This window comes from Dipodomys spectabilis, unplaced genomic scaffold (assembly GCF_019054845.1).
Source record: "Dipodomys spectabilis isolate Male_0828 unplaced genomic scaffold, ASM1905484v1 ptg000273l, whole genome shotgun sequence".
Classification (NCBI taxonomy): domain Eukaryota; kingdom Metazoa; phylum Chordata; class Mammalia; order Rodentia; family Heteromyidae; genus Dipodomys; species Dipodomys spectabilis.
Window position 1 is genome coordinate 8,380,161 of NW_024870950.1, and position 20,286 is coordinate 8,400,446.

General features: G+C 46.8%; 1 protein-coding gene across 4 annotated transcripts in view; it reads right to left on the reverse strand.

Moving 5' to 3' along the window:
* Positions 1-20,286, reverse strand: part of Cdh3 (cadherin 3) — a 42,851-nt gene that overhangs the window by 11,716 nt on the left and 10,849 nt on the right. For 3 of the 4 annotated variants that reach the window (XM_042700909.1, XM_042700910.1, XM_042700911.1), the window contains exons 3-8: positions 7,657-7,745; positions 5,135-5,260; positions 4,849-5,004; positions 4,581-4,725; positions 1,742-1,917; positions 1,068-1,196 (exon numbers count right to left, since the gene is read on the reverse strand). In XM_042700909.1, coding sequence (XP_042556843.1) covers positions 1,068-1,196; positions 1,742-1,917; positions 4,581-4,725; positions 4,849-5,004; positions 5,135-5,260; positions 7,657-7,745 — 821 coding nt within the window. The remainder of the gene's footprint in view (positions 1-1,067; positions 1,197-1,741; positions 1,918-4,580; positions 4,726-4,848; positions 5,005-5,134; positions 5,261-7,656; positions 7,746-20,286) is intronic. The other variant, XM_042700912.1, reaches the window with a different exon arrangement.

Here is a 20,286-nt window from a genome sequence, read left to right on the forward strand (position 1 = left end):
TGGTAGTTAATTGGAGATAAGAACCTCACAGACTTTCCTATCCAGGCTGGCTTTGAACCATGATCCTCAGATCTCAGCCTCCAGAGTAGCTAGGATTACAGGTGTGAGCCATCAGTGCCCAGCTTAAAATGAAACAAATTTCTATTTATTTATTTAGATGGTTATAAGGCTTGAACTCTGGGCCTGAGCTGCTGTCTGTGAGCAATTTTGCTTAAGGCTAGCACTCTATCACTTGAACCATAGCACCACTTGTGGTTTTTGAGTGGTTAATTTGAGATCAGTCTCATGGAGACTTTTCTGCCTTGGTTGGCTTTGAACTCCGACCCTCAGAATCAGCCTCTTGAGTAGCAAGGATTACAGGTGTGAGCCACTAGTGCCAGCTTAGAACAAAAAAAATTTTTTTTTGGGGGGGGGGGGGGGAGGGGTCAGTCGTGGGGCTTGAACTCTGGGCTTGGGTGCTGTCCCTGTGCTTTTCAGCTCAAGGCGAGTGCTCTACCACTTGAGCCACAGCACCACTTCTAGTTTTCTAGTGGTTTATTGGAGATAAGAGTTTCATGGACTTTCTGCTCCGGCTGGCTTTGAACCTCGATTCTCAGATCTCAGCCTCCTGAGTAGCTAGGATTACGGGTGTGAGCCACCGGTGCCTGGCTTAGAACAAGCTTTTAAAAATCCCTTAAATAACATTCAGCAGCTGGACTTGTCTATGGATGAGATGTAGTATGTATGTCCCCTTGAATCACACTGAGTTGTCTGTCACTGGAAGGAACACGAATTCATGGGGAAGCTGAGCGTGTATAGGAATGTGGCCAGTATGTTTCCATATCAAAGATTTTCCTGTCAAGCACCCTTTTCCAGGCTTGTGTTAAGACCTGAACATATATCATTTCATTTCTGACCAGAAAGATGTGGCAGTCATTTTATCATTATCTCTGTTCCACAGATGAGGGAATGGGGCACAGAATGGTCAGGTACTGGGATAAGTAAGGAGACTGGGACTAAAAGCAATGTAGCTAGGTAAACACTCAGCCCATTGCTAGTGCCTGGGAGCAAGGGAAGAGGGACATTACCTTCTGGGGCTCGAACACGGGCGCATTGTCATTGGCATCAAGAATCTCTACTATGGCCACTGCTGTGGCAGAGGACCCTTCCCCATCCAGGTCTGTAGCGTGGATGGTCAGCGTGTACTCAGGGATTTTCTGGGGAGAAAGGGAGGAGAGAGGAAGCTCATGGGGACTCCAGTCCTTGCTTGGGTTCCAGAAAGCACAGCCTTGGGGTAGCAGGAAAGGCAGTGGTGGCTTCTTCCCCTCTCTCATGCTGTTTTCTCCCCCCTTCCCTGGGCCCCCACCACGTAGAACAGAGGCAAGAAGTTGAGGGGGGCCATAGGATGATCACAGGTCCCAATAGCTCCCCAGGGCCTGTTCCTGACCCTCGGCTGTTTCTCCAAAGACATTCATTAAGAAACAGAATGCAACACCAGTTTGCTCGGAGCTAATCCCACTTTGTGGCCCGCCAGGGACAGATCGAAGCAATGTGCACACTGAGAGCCATTCTGAGAGGAAATGAGAAAACCTCCAGAAAACACCGAGTTTCCATGTGGCACCTGCCATCTCCCCCCTCTCCTCAGCAGGGATCCGGGGAGGCCATCTGGCAGGACGCCAAAGGGAGAGGTGCCTAGAGCTTCTCTCTGATCAGGCCCGGCCTGGGAGAGCCTGGTGGTTAGCATTTTCCCCGGATCACCAACCTCCCGGTCCAGGCCACTGGAGATGACGCTGATGGTGCCAGTGCTCCGATGGACGGTGAACATGAGGTCGTGCGGGTCCTTCGGTTCCTGGCTATGGATGGTGTAGGCGATCACGCCGTTGTACGTGTTGATGGCATCATCCTCATCTGTGGCTGTCACCTGCATCACAGAAGTGCCTGGAGAGGAGAAGGGAAAGGTGACAAGCTTTCTCTGCCAGCTCCAATTCCAACCTCAGCGGTTCTACTTTGAAGCTAGCCGGAGCCCATCTGGAACCTATTCTTCTTTCTTAAAAGATGCCATCTTTTTTTTTTTTTTTCAGGCCGGGCTCTGATCCACCTGGGAGAAAACACTATTTCCCAAGCTTTTTTTTTTTTGGCACTGTACCACTTGAGCCAACATCTCTACTTCTGGCTTTTTGTTGGTTAATTGGAGTTAAGAGTCTATGTGTGTATTTATAAGATTATGTCTTTGTTGCCTTGTATGTACCTCCCCCATGGTATAACCCCTGCTTTCACTATATATGATGTTGTGTATATGTGGAGGGGAAGGGAAAAAACAAATTGTTAAAACAGGGATACAGGAGGACCCATTGCAACAATGAGATGTACAAGTCATTATGTCGAAAAACGAACTTTACAACTTTGGTGGGGGACACAGGGGTTGGGGGGGAGAGGATACGAAGGGATGGGAAGAGGAAACAAAGGAGGAGGCTACAATGCTTGATAAGAAATGTACTCATTATCTTGCCCATGTAATTGTAACCCCTCTGTACAGTATGTTCACAATAATAATAAAAAAAGTCTATGTGTGGGTGCGTGTGCACACCCACACCCACACATGAACATAAGCCTCAATCTCAGGGCTAGGGTGCTATCCCTTAGCTTCTTTGCTAAGGCTGATGCCCTACCACTTGAGCTAAACCTCCACTTCTGGCTTTTTGGTAGTTAACTGAGATGGGAGTCTCTTGGACTTTCTTGACTGGGCTGGCTTTAAATCATAAACCAGCCTTCTGAATAGTGAGGATTACAGGGGTGAGCTGTAAGCACCTGGTCAAAGTGTTTTTATTGTGGGACTTTCTGACATTAGCAGTGAGTCTTCACTACAGAGGAGGAGCCTCTCCTTGAGAGGTGTGCTGCTCCCCACCACCCTCTTCTCTAGCCCTAGCAACTTGTTCTGTTCTCCACAGATCAAGTGCCTCCCAGCCACAACCCTCATAGCAGAAGAACTTCCAGTCAGGCGCTTCATAGTAAATCATGTGATGGCATTTCCTCCAACCCAGGCTCTGGCACAGGCTAAACACATGTTCTAATTGTCATCCCTTAATTTGGATATTATTCCCAATTTTTAACATAATTATTAGGATTCAGAGGTTGAGACTCTGCCTAGGGACACATCCAGGAGAAAGGCAAAGTTAAGAATCAACTCTTTGGGGGGGGCGGGGGTTGGGAGATGAGAAGGGATGGGAAGGGGAAACAAAGAGGGAGGCAACAATGCTTGATAAGAAATGTACTCATTATCTTGCCCATGTAATTGTAACCTCTCTGTATGGTATTTTCACAATAAAAAAGAAGAATCAAATCTTAAGCTGCATATCAGGAAGCTGAGATTTGAGGATCAAGGTTTGAAGCCAGTGGGGTAGAAAAATCTGTGACTCTTATCCCTAATGGACTAATAAAAATCCAGAAGTGTGCTGGGTAACGGTGGCTCACACCTGTAATTCTAGCTACTCAGGAGGCTGAAATCTGAGGATCTCAGTTCAAAGCCAGCCCAGGCAGAAAAGTCCATGAACTGGTGCTGTGGCTCAAGTGATAGAGCTCTAACCTTGAGCTGAAGAGCTGAGGGACAGCACATAGGCCCAGAATTCAAGCCTGACTGACAAAAAAAAAAAAAAAAGCCAGGGGCTGGGAAGGTGGCTCGGTGGTAGAGCACTTGTCTTGCATGCCTGAGGCCCTGGGTTCGATTCCTCAGCACATAAGCAAAAAGAAAAAAGCCGGAAGTGGTGCTGTGGTTCAAGTGGTAGAGTGCTAGCCTTGAGCTGAAGAGCTGAGGGACAGTGCCCAAGCCCAGAGTTCAGGCCCCAGGACCGACCAGAAAAAAAAAGAAAAGCCAGAAGTGAAGGTATGGCTCAAATAGTAGAACAACAGCCTTGAATGCCAACAAAAAAAAACAACAGAAAAAACAAGTAAAAGTGTGAGATCTTGAGTTCAAGCTCTAGTTCCAGTGCATGCATACGCACACACACACACACGCACACACACACACAAATAAAAATTGAAGCCGGGTGCTGGTGGCTCACGCCTGTAATCCTAGCTACTCAGGAGGCTGAGATCTGAGGATCGTGGTTCAAAGCCAGCCAGGGCAGGAAAGGCCGTGAGACTCCTATCTCCAATAAGCCACCAGAAAACCGGAAGTGGCGCTGTAGCTCAAGTGGTAGAGCGCTTGCCTTGAGCTGAAGAGCTGAGGGACAGTGCCCAGGCCCAGAGTTCAAGCCCCACAACCGACAAAAAAAACCAAACAAACAAATAAAAATTGAAAAAAAAAATCAAATCTTGGTTTTTGCATCCCTCTAGCTCCTCCTGGGCTCAGTAACCTCCTAAAGCATCTGGGAAAGCCTCAGATTCCTCCACCCCAGGCCTGTGCTTATTTGGAGGTGTTGGGGTAGAGTGGGAAAAGCTGGGCTCATAGGAAGACCTCAGGTAATCGAATGTACAGCCACAGGAATAGGAGTATGGACGATAGGGGAGGATTATTCCAGCATTTCCTGGTTGGTTCCAGAAGTTGACCAGAAGCTGGGTCTGGGTGCAGCAGACTCAGAGTCGCCCTCTCCTGGTCCCCTTACCAGGCAGCACCCCCTCTAAGACACTCCCTCTGAAGACATCTTGGGTGAACTTGGGTTTGTGGTCGTTCTGGTCCGTCACGATGACCGAGATGTTCATGGGATCCTCCACCGAGGCCCCGTTCTCCGACACGGCGTGGCCAAAGAGCTGCGGGCACACAAGTCTGCACTCAGCCTGCCGCTCCCCCACCACCCCTGACGCCTAGCCCACCAGGGGGGACAGAGACAATGCTGGGGCCGGGGGGGGGTATGCTACAGAGATGCCACTTGCCTCATACTTGGCAATCTTCTCCCGGTCCAGGGGTTTGTTCAGCAGCAGCCAGCCTGTCTCCTTCTCTATGGTGAACACACCCTCCGGGGGGCTGTCTGCTCCTGGCCCTGTGATGCTGTAGAAAATCTTGGTGCCTCGGTCCTTATTAGATTTGAGCTGGAAGCAAAACCAAATGGCAACTGACATCGACATTTTCCTGACATTGCCAATTCCTCACCAGCACAGTGAAGAGCCTCTGCAGCCCAGCTTGCAGTCACCATGGCTGGCGGCGGGAGGGCAGTCATACCTGATTCAGCCTCTGGGGGAAAGGGCCCTTGCCATTCTCAGGAACAGATATAGGCGGCACCACCCACTCTCGCTTGCGTCTTCGTAAGATACGTTTTAATGGGAAGATCTCTGCTGCTTTCCTTTCCTGCAAGGAGAGAAGACCCTGAGCTCAAATGTGTAAGAGATGGTTGTACCCAGCACCCTCTTAGCTATAGCAACTAAGGATGAGGAGAGAGACCTAGAGGGGTGTACTGATGAGGGCCATATACCACAGCACCCTCATGTACAGGAATACTACGTAGCTTTAAAAATTGAGGAACAGCCTGTAATCCTAACTACTCAAGAGGCTGAAATCTAAGGACCATGGTTCAAAGCCAGACTGGGCAGGCAAGTCTGTGGGACTGTTATCTCCAATTAACCACCAGAAAACTAGAAGTGATGCTGTGGTAGAGTGCTAGCCTTGAGCAAAAGAGCTCAGAAATAGCACCCAAGGCCCTGAGTTCAAGCCCCACAACTGACAAAAACACAAAACAAAAAACATAGCACTTACTATGTGTCAGGCATTAATCTATCTTTTACGTAAGAGGGTAGGAAATAAGACCCTATGGTTCATGTTTTTTGTTGTTGCTGTTTTGTAGTACTGGGGTTTGAACTCAGGAGACTTGCACTTGCTAAGGAGGTAGGAAGGTGTTCTAAGCTATACCAGAATCTCCTGGTTATGTCTGGGGACAACTACCATGTTCAGCCTTTATATGTTCTTGGCACAGATAAAGTCTGGGAGAGAGGAAACTACTAACAGTGCTTATCTGCAGGGGGACAAAGAACAAACTGTAATCATAATAAACCACATGCAAAAAGGTTCAGATACAAAGTTTATTGGCTTGGGCTGGCAAGGTGGCTCAGTGGTAGAGCGCTTGCCTTGCATGCCTGAGGCCCTGGGTTCAATTCCTCAGCACCACATAAGCAAAAAGAAAAAAGCCGGAAGTGGCACTGTGGCTCAAGTGGTAGAGCGCTAGCCTTGAGCTGAAGAGCTGAGGGACAGCTCCCAGGGCCAGAGTTCAGCCCCACGACCCAACCCCCCCCCCCACAAAAAACAAACAACAACAACAACAACAAAGTTTATTGGCTTTTTGCAAGAAAAGGAAATGTCTATTTTTATATTCATTATCTAGATGGAAATGAAACACGTAAGCTTGGGGCTTGAACTCTGGGCCTGGATGCTGTCCCTCAGCTCTTCAGCTCAAGGTGAGCACTCTACCACTTGAGCCACAACTCCACTTCTTATTTTCTGGTGGTTAATTGGAGATAAGAGTCTCATAGGCTTTCCTGCCCGGGTTGGCTTCGAAGGGGGATCCTCAGATCTCAGCCTCCTGAGTAGCTAGGATTACAGGCTTGAGCCATCAGTGCCCGGCTAACACCTAACCTATCTAAACACATATAAAATGAAATGTCTTGACTCTGCAGGGAGCGGGTGGGGAGGTCCTAGCCCATGATTATCTATATCTTCTCTTAGAGAGGTACAGGAACTTTAGGTAGATACCGACAGATCAGACTGTTCATTGTAGAGACTTTTTGCCCTCCTCCCCTTTTTGTGATACTGGGGCTTGAACTCAGGGCCTTGTGTTTGCTAGGCAGGTGCTCTACTACTTCAGGCATGCCAACAGTTCCCACATGGCTTTCTAAAAAATTAAAAGAAACCAAAATGCATGGCCCAATGCCTGAAGTCCACCTTCCTAGAGGCTCATGGGACTGACAGTGCTTACTGGGATGGCCTTCATTAGGGTTAGCCTAGAGAATGAGAGAAGAGAGGAAGGAAGCAGGGAGGAAGGAAGGGAGGGAGAGGTCCACAGAACAAGAGTCCTGAGATCCTGCAAGGCAGCACTTTGCCTCTCTGACCTGACACTCTGGTGCCCCCTATTGGGCAGCCACGGCTACTTCCCTGCTCAGTAGCCCCTCCTGCTCACATTGGGTGGCTAAGGACTCTCTTAGGAAGGGTTAACTAGGCTGATAGCTGCTATAGCCAAAGGCCTCCAGTCCTGCTGCGGCCAGAGTATCTTCCTTTTTTATTTTTTTCCCCCAGTCCTGGGGCTTGAACTCGGGATCTGGGCACTGTCCTTGAGTTTCTTTTGCTCAAGGTGGGCACTCTACCACTTGAGCCACCATGCCACTTCTATTATTATTTTTTTTTGGGGGGGGGGTCTGGTCGTGGGGCCTGAACTCTGAGCCTGGGCGCTGTCCCTCAGCTCTTCAGCTCAAGGCTAGCGCTCTACCCCTTGAGCCACAGCGCCACTTCTGGCTTTTTTTTTTTTTATGTGGTGCTGAGGAATCGAACCCAGGGCCTCAGGCATGCAAGGCAAGTGCTCTACCACTGAGCCACCTTCCCAGCCCATGCCACTTCTATTATGTGGCACTTTTCTATTTATGTGGTACTAAGGAATTGAACCCAGGGCTTCATGCATGCTAGGCAAGCACTCTACCACTATAAGCCACATTCCCAGCCTGCATCTTCCTTTTGTCCTGAGAGTGGATGTGTTGTGTTACCTGGACAGTTCCTCTGGCCAGCACACTGAAGTCGCCATTGTCAATGCTGAGCAGAGGCACCTGTTGCCCAGGAGAGCCAGTGAACGCTGCTGTGGGAAAGGAAAGAAGAGGTATGAGAGAGAAGGTGACATCTGCAAGCTACCACAGGGGAAACAAGCTGACAAAAGGCTCCTGAATGGATCAACGGCTGGTACAAAGTGAGCACAAGAGAAGTCTACATTCAGAGGCCATCCACTGACCATGGGCAGTTTGTAGGTGCAATTCGCCCCCTCCCCCCCCTTTTTGGTTGGTCGTCAGTCTTAAACTCACTGTCTTTCAGCTCTTCAGCTCAAGGTGAGCTCTCTAACACTTATGCTACAGCACCACTTCTGTTTTTTTCTGGTGGTTAATTGGAGATAAGAGTCTCATGGATGTTCCTGCCCAGGCTGGCTTTGAACTGTGAACCTTCAGATCTCAGCCTCCAGAGTAGCTAAGATTATAGACGTGAGCCACTGGCACCCAACCTGCAATACCTTTTTTGTTCATGTGGCCGGAGGACCAAGATCAGACATTCAGTGGGTAGCCTTGTGAGACACAGGGTTGATAAGGCCATAGCTAGAGGAAGATGGTGGTCTAATGGTCATAAGACTACACATAACCCAACTCCTGTCACGTGGGATGGCAGTTGCTCACATGCCCCCTTGAGCAACTACCACTTATTTTAGCTTGCTGTACGTTCCTTCTGAAAATCCCTATTAGGCTAGCCTTCCAACAAGAATTTTGATCCTCTTGCCTCAGCCTTCTGAATGTCAAATTTGCAGGTGTACATCACTACACCCAGTTTAAACAAGCATTCTACCATGGAGTTACACCCTAGTCCAAGAATATAGGAAAGTCAGAATTCCCCTGCATCGCTGGGGGAAATGGTGCATACTTGACAGAATACTATTCCTTTAAAAAAAGGAATAAAGCCTTTAAAAGGGACTAAGCCTTTATAAGGAATGTTCTTTTAAAAAAAAAAAAGGAACAAAATTCTGACACCTACTATACAACAAGAATGAGCAATGGATGTTGAGAAATGCTAAGCTGGGTGTAGATCAGCAGACTTTTGAGGTCATGGTTCAATCCTCACACCAGAAAAACACTTCCAAATAAAAAATGATGCTATGTGAAATAAGTCAGAAAAGAACAAATACTATCTAATGCCACTTATTTTGTTTTTGGCAGTCCTGGTGCTTGAACTCAGGCCTGGGCACTGTTGCTGAGCATCTTCTGCTCAAGGCTAACTCTACCACTTGAGCCACAGTGCCACTTCTAGCCTTTTCTGTTTTTGTGGTACTGAGGAATCAAACCCAGGGCCTCATACATGCTAGGTAAGTACTCTACCACTAAGCCACATTCCCAGCCTCTAATTCCACTTGTAAGGGGAACTTTAGATATTCAAATTCATAGACAAGAATAAAGGTTACAAAAGGCTAGAGAGAGAAAGGGAAAATATTTCATGAGTACACAAAATATTTTGCTATATTTTTTCCCAACAAACCCAGCAATTACACTCTGATGTACAGACCCTATAAAAATACATTTACCAAAACATGTATCATAATGTTTGTCACAGCATAACTTGTACTAGCTGCAATCAGAAACAGACAAGAGACGAAGGCCGGTGGCTCATGCCTGTAATCCTAGCTACTCAGGAGGCTGAGCTCTGAGGATCACGGTTCAAAGCCAGACTGGGCAGAGACATCTTATCTCCAATTAACCATCAGAAAACTGGAAGTGGTGCTGTGGCTCAAGTGGTAGAGTGCTCACCTTGAGCTGAAGAGCTCAGGGACAGTGCCTAGGTTGAGTTCAAGCCCCACGACAGACCAGAAAGAAAAAAGGCCAATGCCCATCCAGAATGGGTGCTGGTGGCTCATGTCTGTAATCCTAGCTACTCAGGAAACCGAGATCTGAGGATTGTGGTTCATAACCAGCACAAGCAGGAGAAGTCTATGAGACTCTTTTCTTCAAATACCCTAAAAATTCCAGAAGTGGAGCTGTGCCTTAAGTGGTAGAGTGCTAGCCTCGAGCCACAGAGCTCAGGGACAGGGCCTAAGTCCCAAATTCAAGTCTCAGTATAGGCACAAACATGAGCCCTACACACCAGACCCAAGATAGAATGCATGTATGCATTGAGAAACAAGGCAGCATACTCTGTGTGATGGCTCACACTTGCAGACAGGACGCTTGCCTAGAAGGCTATGTGAGAAGCACCAGCCTGCTTAGTGAGCATGGCTGCTTCCTTGCCCACGTCTGCATCACAGGTCTGGAGCTGGGACACAGCTGGCCAGCCTCAGGGGAAGAGGCTTGGGCCAGATTCAGCTCCAGAGGGGCCTGAGGGTGGCCATGCCCTTATTCTAAACTCACACACACACACTCACACACACACATACACACACACACACACACACACACACACACACACACACACACACACACACGCCTGGAGGTACCAGGCTTGATGTGTAGCTAAGGTTAAATGATCTTAAATACAGGACAAAGGTTAAGCATCTATGGACCACACACTCCACAGGTTATTTCTCATGCCAGAAATGATATTTACCACAGAGGTTTTAAATTACACGGGGAAGATCTCATGCTATGAAGTAAAACAAAGTAAGCAGAGTGCAGAACTTCATATATTGTACATAACTATGCGCAGAAAAGACTGGAAGAAAACAATCCCTCCCAATAATTGCAACTTGTTTGCAGGTCCATTGCCTTAAGCACTTGGCCACGACTATCTTGCTAACCACATACATGGCTAATTTCTGTTTGCGTGGGGTGGTGGTGGGTTCTGGGATTTGAACTCAGGGTATACCTGCTATTCCTGAGCTTTTTTGCTCAAGGCCTCTACCACTTGAGCCACAGCTCCACTTCTGGCTAAAAGATAAGATCTTCAGATCTCAGCTTCCTGAGTAGCTGGGATTACAGGTATGAACAAACTGCTGCCCAGCCAGGAGTGACATTTTTACCATCAGCCTGACCGATATGGATTCTGACCCTTGTGACTATAATAGTTATTCAAACACTGATTTTAAAAAAAAACTATAGTAGTTATTCAAACAGATATTAAAAAATCGAGGGCTGCGAAGGTAGCTCAGTGGTAGAGTGCTTGCCTCGCATGCATGAGGCCCTGGGTTCCATTCCTCAGCACCACATAAACAGAAAAAGCCCGAAGTGGCCCGGTGGCTCAAGTGGGAGAGTGCTAGCCTTGAGCTGAAGAGCTGAGGGACAGAGCCCAGGCCCAGAGTTCAGCCCCCTACAAGTGATTGGGGGGGGGGGGGGGAGAATTGAAAGCTTCTTTCCCTTCTTAAGCCTCTTCCTAGGGGAGGTGCTGTGGCCAGCACTGGGGGGGGGGGGGGGGGGCCAGACAGTGATGTCCTTCAATGCTCTCTGAGAGCTCCCCAATCCTCTCCTACCAGGCTACCCAGTAGAGGGCTAAGGACTCCTCATTACTAGGAAGCTTAGGGCCCAAACTGGAAGAGCTGCTGCTCCCCAGGGTACCAGTATCCCAGAAATCCTCTTCCTGTTATCTATGAAATCTGACCCTTAGGCGTGTACAACAGTGTACCCCACTACCCTAGCTGCTGGCTTATTTCCACTACTGGGGCTTCAAACATTAGTAGCACAGTATCTAGGCTGGGCATCTATTCTTAGAGGGGACAGTGCCAACAATCAAGGAGCCAGCAGTCCTGGGCTGTGCGGGCTGCACATTCCAGGTACCCCAGGGCGCCTGGCCCCATCAGCTCCATCCCACATTTGGCAAGGCCAGAATTCAGGCAGGCAGGAGCAAGCTTCAAAACCCAACGTGCATGACACGAGACACCCAGACATACCCAGCTAACCCAAACACGCAGCTAGCTGTTACCCTGCCCAAATCCTCAAAAACAATCCGCAGTGTGCATCTTTCTGCTCTCAGCCTGACAACTCAGGAAACAAGAGGCTACCCCTAGGGCCGAACTGCCTCGGGAAGCAATTATAGAAAATGCACAGGAGGCCCCCCAAAACTAGGAGGGCGGCCTGAGGGCAATTAAAGTATTGCAGGATGTGGGGTATGGAATCCAGAAGATTTGTGTTCAAATCCATACAGTGCTCCTTACATACAGACGCAGATTGTGTGGGCAAATCGTGAGAGCTTGTGTACGTTCAGTTTCCCCAGCTGGAAAATGGAAAGAATAAGATCCACTTTATAAAATTATTGGGAAGAAGTTCAATTAGTGTTTAACACAGGCCTGGGGCCTGGCTCACAGTAAGCCGCCAACGAAAGTACTATTAGCCAGTGCACACATTTAACATGTTTCTGTCTCTAAGTCTTGCTATCTCTCTACCAGACATAAATCATAACTCCCTCCCAACTCGGGAGGGAGTTAGCCACAGCTGTGCTTTGTCTTGGTGGATGAAGCCAGGAAGGGAAAGGCACAGGATCAGAGACCATAGGTTGGAGCTGGTTTAGCTTAGGCCGCATCTGGAGAGGGCAGTTTGGTAGGAGGGTTCAGTGGTGTGCAGGTGTTTGGGAGGGGGGGGTGTTGGGGGACTCTATCCTTGCTAGGGAAACATGCCTGGGCACTTGGAGGACCATGAGTAATCCTTTCTGCCAACTGTGAGTCACCACCCAGCTACTTGGTGGTGAAGCCCTGGGGCAAATGGTTACAGCTTCCTCCTGGACACTTCCTGGCATGGCTGGCTTCACTTACGTCACTGTTTCAAAACCAGCATCATCAGTCATTCTCATCCTGCCTCACCTTCGAGCTGCCCTGAGCATGAAGTGAGTGGGCCCCTGTTCCGACTGGAGCCTGTTTTCCCCCAGACCACACATCTCGGCCAAGTCACGGGGGCATGAACAGGCTTGTGGCAAACTCTTTTTGAGGTGAGTTGATGAACACAGTTCAGACTTTAAGGCTGGAAAACAAAGGCCTAAACACAGCTCTTGCTCCCACACCCACCTGGGACCTCAGACGGAGTCATCTGCCTGCTTTAGCCAGTTTCCCTTACAAGGATCTGGAAAACACAAACTCCAGGAACTGATCAAGAGGTACCTACTGTGCTCAAAAAACTAAACATAGGAGCCAGGTGCTGGTGGCTCATACCGATAAGCCTAGCTACTCAGGAGGCTGAGAGCTGAGGATCCCTGTTCAAAGCCAGCCCAGGCAGGAAAGTCTGTGAAACTCCTATCTACAATAAACCACCAGAAAACCATAAGTGGCGCTGTAGCTCAAGTGGTAGAGCACTCACCTTGAGCTGAAGAGCTGAGGGACAAGCGCTCAGGCCCAGAGTTCAAGCCTGACTCCCAAAAACAAAACAAAAACAAAAACATAAAAACAACTAAACATAGATCTTCCCTACAACCCAGCCATGCCACTCCTAGACATCTACTTAGAATATCATAAGCCAGTATACTGTGAAGACACTTGCACAACCATGTTCACTGCTGTACTATTCACAACAGCCTAGGTATGGAAACAGCCTAGATGCCCTACTAAAGATGAGTGGATCAAAAAAATGACGTTTCTATACACAATGGAATTTTACACAGCCATTAATAAGAATAATATGATGTCATTTGCAAGTTAATGGATATACCTAGAACTAATCAAGTGAGGTAAGTCAAGGTCAGAGAGACAAATGGCGCATGTTTTCTCTCATATGCAGAAGTTAGATCTTAAATACACTGGGACATGAATTATATAGGACTCTAGGCATTCACACTCAGTGAGACCATGTTCTTAAGAACATAAAGGCGGGCTGAGAAGGTGGCTCAGTGGTTAAAGCGCTTGCCTTGCATGCCTGAGGCCCTGGGTTCGATTCCTCAGCACCACATAAGAAAAAAGCCGGAAGTGGCGCTGTGGCTCAAGTGGTAGAGCGCTAGCCTTGAGCTGAAGAGCTGAGGGACAGTGCCCAGGCCCAGAGTTCAGGCCCCATGACTGGACCCAAAAAAAAAAAAAAAAAAAAAAAAAAAAAAGAACATAAAGGCACAATGCCTATATGCATCTGATCATCTAAAATAATATTTATCTAAATGAACGACAAGATATGGAAAGAAGGGATTTTTTTTTTTTGCCAGTCCTGGGATTTGAACTCAGGGCCTGGGCACTGTCCTTAAGCCTCTTTTGCTCAAGGCTAGCACTCTACGACTTGAGCCATAGCACCACTTCCAGCTTTTTCTGTGTATGTGGTACTGAGGAATCAAACCCAGGGCTTCATGCACGCTAGGCAAGCACTCTACCACTAAGCCACATTCTCACACATTCTCTTTGCTGTTTTTGTTTCTTTGTCTTGTTTGTTCATGTATCTGTCTTTGGGAAGGTCAGGGAGCACAGAAGTGGAAGGACAAAGGGTGAACAAATGCAGCAGAGATACTTACTAGATACTATGAACTATAAAATGAACTATACAACTTGTGGGTGGGGGAAAAGAGGGAAAAACTGGAAGTAAGGTAAAGGACAACACTGTCCAAAGTGAAAATATACTCTTTGCCTGACTTATGTAACTACAACCCTTCTATACACCACCTTTATAAAAACAATGATTTTTTTTTTTTTAAATGAGGTACAAGGCTGGGATTGTGGCTTAGTGGTAGAGTGCTTGCCTAGCATGCATGAAGCCCTGAGTTTGATTCCTCAGTACCACATAAACAAAAAAGGCTGGAAGTGGTGCTGTGGCTCAAATGGTAGAGTACTAGAGCCTTGAGCAAAAGAAGCCCCGGGAAAGTGCCCAGGCCCTGAGTTCAAGTCCCAGGACTGGTTAAAAAAAAAAAAAGGAGGTATCTACTTTGTCACTGTATAGGGATTGTGTTCAGCACTGAGCCTACGTGCACGATTCCTAGAAACATAATGAGCCAGTCACCCCATTTTTTTTTTTTTTTGGTTGGTCATGGGGCTTGAACTCAGGGCCTAAACAGTGTCCCTGAGTGTTTTCACTCAAGGCTAGAGCTCTACCCTGTGGCTCAAGTGGTAGAGTGCTAGCTTGAGTAAAGGAAGCAAGGAGACAGGGCTCAGGCCCTGAGTTCAAGCAACAGGACTGGCAAAAAAAAAAAAGTAAAACCCTCTAAGAGTTCTGTTCTGTTTATCTGCACTAGATAAAAGACATCCCATGGAAGCAGGAGTTTCTGGCCTGGGTCCAAAGTTCCTCTTCAAAAACCATCCTGCCAAGCTTGGCCTCAGATTCTCAACTGGCGCCACTATAAAACTTGGGCAAGAAGGGTTCAGTCTCTCGGGCACTAGAGCTGATGAAAAGAGAAAGCTTTTAAAGTAAGATGTGAATTTGTCTTCTTGGCTGAAATAGGAAGGTGCTCTGTAATCCTAGTGTCTAACCACATTGGATGTTTCGGCAAAACAAGAGAATCCATCTCCCTGGAACAAAATGTCCTTTAAGGGATCAGTCCTTATCGATTTCCATGCTGTTCTGTGGGCATTTTCTTGTGTTTGTGTGTTTGTGTTTGTGTGTGTGTGTGTGTGTTCGTGTTCCTTCTGAACTTAGGGCCCTGTGCTTAATTAAGCACTCTACCACTAAGCTACTCCCCAAGCCCTTGGGTATTTTGACTTTAATAGCTATATCATCTTGAACATGGTGGGCCCAAAAGGCAGCCAGCAGTAAGAGAAGAGATACTGTTTACCAGATCTCTTATTCTAGCTTGGTTTATGGGACATATCTAATTCCTAAAGCAAATTCCTTCTTACTTGTAGCTATTGCTACCTCTGCTAAGGGGCTGGGATAAGAAGATGTGGAGAATGTATGTATAATTGACTCAAAAGGAGATTCTGTGGCTGGGAAGATGGTTCAGTGGTACAGTGCTTGCCTTGCATGCATGAGGCCCTGGGTTCAATTCCTCAGCACCACGTAAGCAGAAAAAGCCAGGAGTGGTGTGGTGGCTCAAGTGGTAGAGCACTAGCCTTGAGCTGAAGAGCTGAGGGACAGCCCCCAGGCCCAGAGTTCAGGCCCCACAACCGGCAAAAAAAAAAAAAAAAGAGATTCTGGAATTTTCCTAAGTAAAATTATATATAGAAAACAGGGCCAGTGGTGGTGGTGGGGGCGGGTGGGCAGTATGGCTCAAGCCACAGAGCACCCACCTACAAAACATTTCACTTGCTAAGAAATACTGCCTGATTAAAAGGCTAAGAGCTGTGGATTATTTGGGAACCCAGTGCTGCTATATATTGTTGGGGTGGAGGAGAATGTAAACTGGCACTTTTCTGGCAATTAAGAAACCTTAAATAAGCCCTCTGACCAGGGCTTTGTGCCAGAAATCATCCCATTCCTTCAAGGACCTTCACGGCTGTTGCTTAAATACAAGGGGAAAAAGTCTCAACCTTTCAACATAACACTTAATTATGTTGTGCTACAGTCATTCAAATGGCTCATTTATGGCCTTAAATGTCATAAAAGCAAGCCTACCTAGGAGAAAGCGCTCTGCAGAAGGTAAGGAAAACAGGTCACAAAGCAGCCATTTATAATAGCCTGACAATTATAACATAAAATATTAACGGTTTTATACTTGCCCAAATCATGAGATGGGGCTGAGCCCTGGCACTGCCTGGGTCTCCCCAGGCATCTTCTAGGCAGGAGGAGCCCAAGAGAGCTTGGCTGTGCTGGTGCATCCCCCAAGACTTGTTAGGCCGAGGCAGGAATATCAAGAGTTTGAGGCCAGCCTGGGTTACAGAGTGACAACAAAAAGATGGTGGCTACAAGCAAGGAGACCAATGGGGAATAGAAGCATCTCCAGGAGATGCCCCGGTGCCAGGGGCTTCACAAAGACCCTGGAGGGGCGGGGCTAGACGGTAGAGGACATGCTGTTTTCGAGAGTGGGACTTGTATGTAGCCTTTGTCACCTGAGGGTGACAAAGCCCTTCTGCAAACCCAGTCAAGTAGAAGAGCAACAGTGCTGGAGGACCAACTATGACACAGTGTGGACCTGGGCCCTCACTTGAGCCAGGACACCTTTTCTCCTTCGCTTATCTTCCAGCTTTTCCATAGTAAGTGCAGATATTTGATTGAATCAGGCTAGGCTCCAAGGGGGATTGGAACATCACTAATTCAAAGCTCAGCCTTGAGCCAACCCACGGTGGCTTATGCCTGTAATTTTAGCTACTCAGGAGGCTGAGATCTGAGGATCACAGTTAGAAGCCAGCCTGGATTTTTGGTAGGAAAGTTTGGGAGACTTAATCACCAAAAAGCCAGAAGTGGAAAAAATAAAGTTCAGGAACATTACCCAGGCCCTGAGCACAAGCCCCAGGACCAGCACATACACAAGAAAGTTCAGCATGAAGTATGCTGCCTTGTTTACCACATTCCCTCCTCAAGGACCATACCAGAACAGAAATCCTGCTGATCAACTTAGGGCCAGCTGCAGTGGCAATAAGACATGGTGAGTAAATATGCTGCGCATTTAACCTCCAGTTCAAGCCACATCGTAGGATATTTAAGCTGCTGAGCAGTAAGCACTTTATCAATACATGTCAGCCCTTATTAACTGCCAGTCTCTAAATAAAATGGGAGCACATGCATATACCTATTTGCTTTGCTAGCACCAAAGGAGATGTGTTCTGCTTTAAAAAGCAAGATGAAGTATTAAGAACTAGGGACCTGTGCTGGGAATGTGGCTTAGTAGTAGAGTGCTTGACTAGCATGCATGAAGCCCTGGGTTCAATTCCTCAGTACCACATAAACAGAGCTGGAAGTGGAGCTGTGGCTCAAGTGATAGAGTGCTAGCCTTGAGCAAAAGAAGCTCAGGGACAGTGCCCAGACCCTGAGTTCAAGCCCCAGTACTGGCACCCCCCCACACACACCAAAAAAAAGAAAAAAAACCTAGGGACCATGACTTAAAAATGTTAAAGACTTAACAACATTAAAGGACAAGTCAAGGTCATCCAGAATGGTGAAGTAAGTATGAAGTTGAATCCATACAGAATTTACTATAGTTAATGATAAGTTCACAAATGATTATCTGCTACCTCTCTTGCCAGTCTGTATAAAATGCATAAAAATGTTGAGCACTAACCTTGAGCTGAAGAGCTGAGGGACAGCGCCATGGCCAAGAGTTCAAGCCCCATGACCAACAAAAATAAAATAAAATAAAAATTAGAATTTGCTTATCACAATATCATGTCGAACATTGCCTGGCCTGGCAAAAAGGAGGCATCCCAAACTGTCAAACCACCAACATCCTTTGACACAACAATTTCCCTTCTAGGAATTCAATCTAAAAGAAATGTATTCCAGCTGAGTGCCAGTGAGTACTGCCTGTAATCCCAGCTACTCAGGAGGCTGAGATCTGAGGATGAGTTTGAGACCAGCCCAGACAGCATAAGTCTCCGATTACCCAGCAATAAAGCTGGAAGTGGAGCTGTGGCTAAAGTGGTAGGGAAGCACCAGCCTTGAGTGAAAAAGTGAAGGAAGAGTGGGAGAGAGCCTGAGATCAAGTCCCAATAGTGGCACATGTGAACATACATGTACATGCAAAATATATTCCAACTTAGTCCAAATGTAACAAAGTTATCACTTACTATACCACTAACACCCAACTTCTATCTGCCTACTACCTGCCATTTTAGCCACCAACTTAACTCAGCCAAATTGTTCCCTTTGTTACCACTGTTTTCCAATGCCAAGACTAAGACACAGTGGGTAAAAGTGAAGCAATCTGCCCAAGGTTCTATCGCCATGGCAGGAGCAGAGTCTACCCAGGCTTAGGGGCTCAGACAGGCATCATATACATTACAGCACAGACATAATTCATAAAAATGTCAACTACTGCCAGACGCCAGTCGCTCGCTCACGTCTATAATCCTAGTTACTCAGGAGGCGGAGATCTTTTTTTTTTTTTGTCAGTGTGGGGCTTGAACTCTGAGCCTGGGCGCTGTCCCTCAGTTCTTCAGCTCAAGACGAGCGCTCTACCACTTGAGCTACAGCGCCACTTCCGGTTTTCTGGTGGTTTATTGGAGATAGGAGTCTCACGGTCTTTCCTGCCCGGGCTGGCTTTGAACCGAGATCCTCAGATCTCACCCTCCTGAGTAGCTAGGATTACAGGCGTGAGCCACCAGCGCCCAGCAGGAGGCTGAGATTTTAGGATTGTGGTTCAAAGCCAGCCTGGGCAGGAAAGTCCTTGAGACTCTTATCTCCAATTAACTACCAGAAAATGAGAAGTGGCGCTGTGGCTCAAGTGGTAGAGCACTAGCTTAGAGCTGAGGGACAGCGCCCAGGCCTAGAGTTCAAGCTCCACAACTGGAAAAAACAAAATAAAACAAAACCTCAGCTACTGAAATTGAAATGACACCACAAATATTAATACATACATATTAAAACTTTTATATTATAATTACATGATATGCAATATATTAATGTAAATGTAAAATAACATTAATCTGTAAGTATTCACAGGTAGAATATTTTTTTTTTTTTGGGGGGTCTGGTCGTGGGGCTTGAACTCTGGGCCTGGGCGCTGTCCCTCAGCTCTTCAGCTCAAAGCTAGCGCTCTACCACTTGAGCCACAGCGCCACTTCCGGCTTTTTTCTTTTTGCTTATGTGGTGCTGAGGAATAGAACCCAGGGCCTCAGGCATGCAAGGCAAGCACTCTACCACTGAGCCACCTTCCCAGCCCCTCATACGTAGATTATAGAAAGCCACTGAATTACAAAGCTGGACCATCTGGCCAGCTCCTATCCCCATTCCCATATACTTCACGTGTTTGTAGAGAAACGCTTGAATCACGCATGGGCCTTAGAATGATGTGAGCTTTTCAAGTGCCACAGCCCTGTTTGAGAGTTGCGTCACAGTGGTATTTGGGATCAAGTTAAAAACTCCTCAGACCTCCTTAAGGGAACAATAAGACCAGAAATGAATGTGTAAGAATGGAAATCAACTGTCCTTCAGCAAAATGCCTGCTAACTAGACTTTGAACTGGAGAATGAAACACACTAAGAAGGCCATGCAGCTCCCAGCACGCAAGGGAAAGCAGCGTTAGTGTAAGATTTAGTAGTTTACTTCAATATGGGACTTTACTTCATGGGACTTTAAATAGTTTTTGAATTTGGGTGATTTCAAATGCTTTTGAAGTCATATAATTGGAGCTTAAAAAAAAAGAGCCTTGTTACTGTGAAAACCAGTAATTTTTAAGTGGCCTAGTTACTTTATCTTAAACTTATAGCACATGTCTTGAGGGTACCGTTAACGATAAAAGCTCAATTTATCTGGGGTTAAGACAACCAATTCACTCCATCATCTATGCAGGACAATCTTCCCTAATAAGGTGGTTCCTAATAGCTTTCTAAAAAAAAAATCCAAACATTTTACAATTTTTACAGTGACTCCTCCCTACCACATCTGTAAAAGATAAAAATAGAAGACTGGATACATAAATCATGGCTCAGATGGATGCGAACTTCACAGTCTGGAATGGTGCCTGTGACTCTAAGTTTAAAAAGCAAACTGTAGAATGGTATTTGTATGCATGACACAGACCAATTCTTAAAATTCCCGTAGGTACCCTTAAGTTTTTGTATGGAAAAGTCTGCAAGGACTTGCTTTAAACACTGAGCCTGTTGAAAGCTACTAGGATAGATAAGTAGTAGTGTTCAGTGGTTTCAGACCAGGCTGCAGAGATTTTAATCCAAA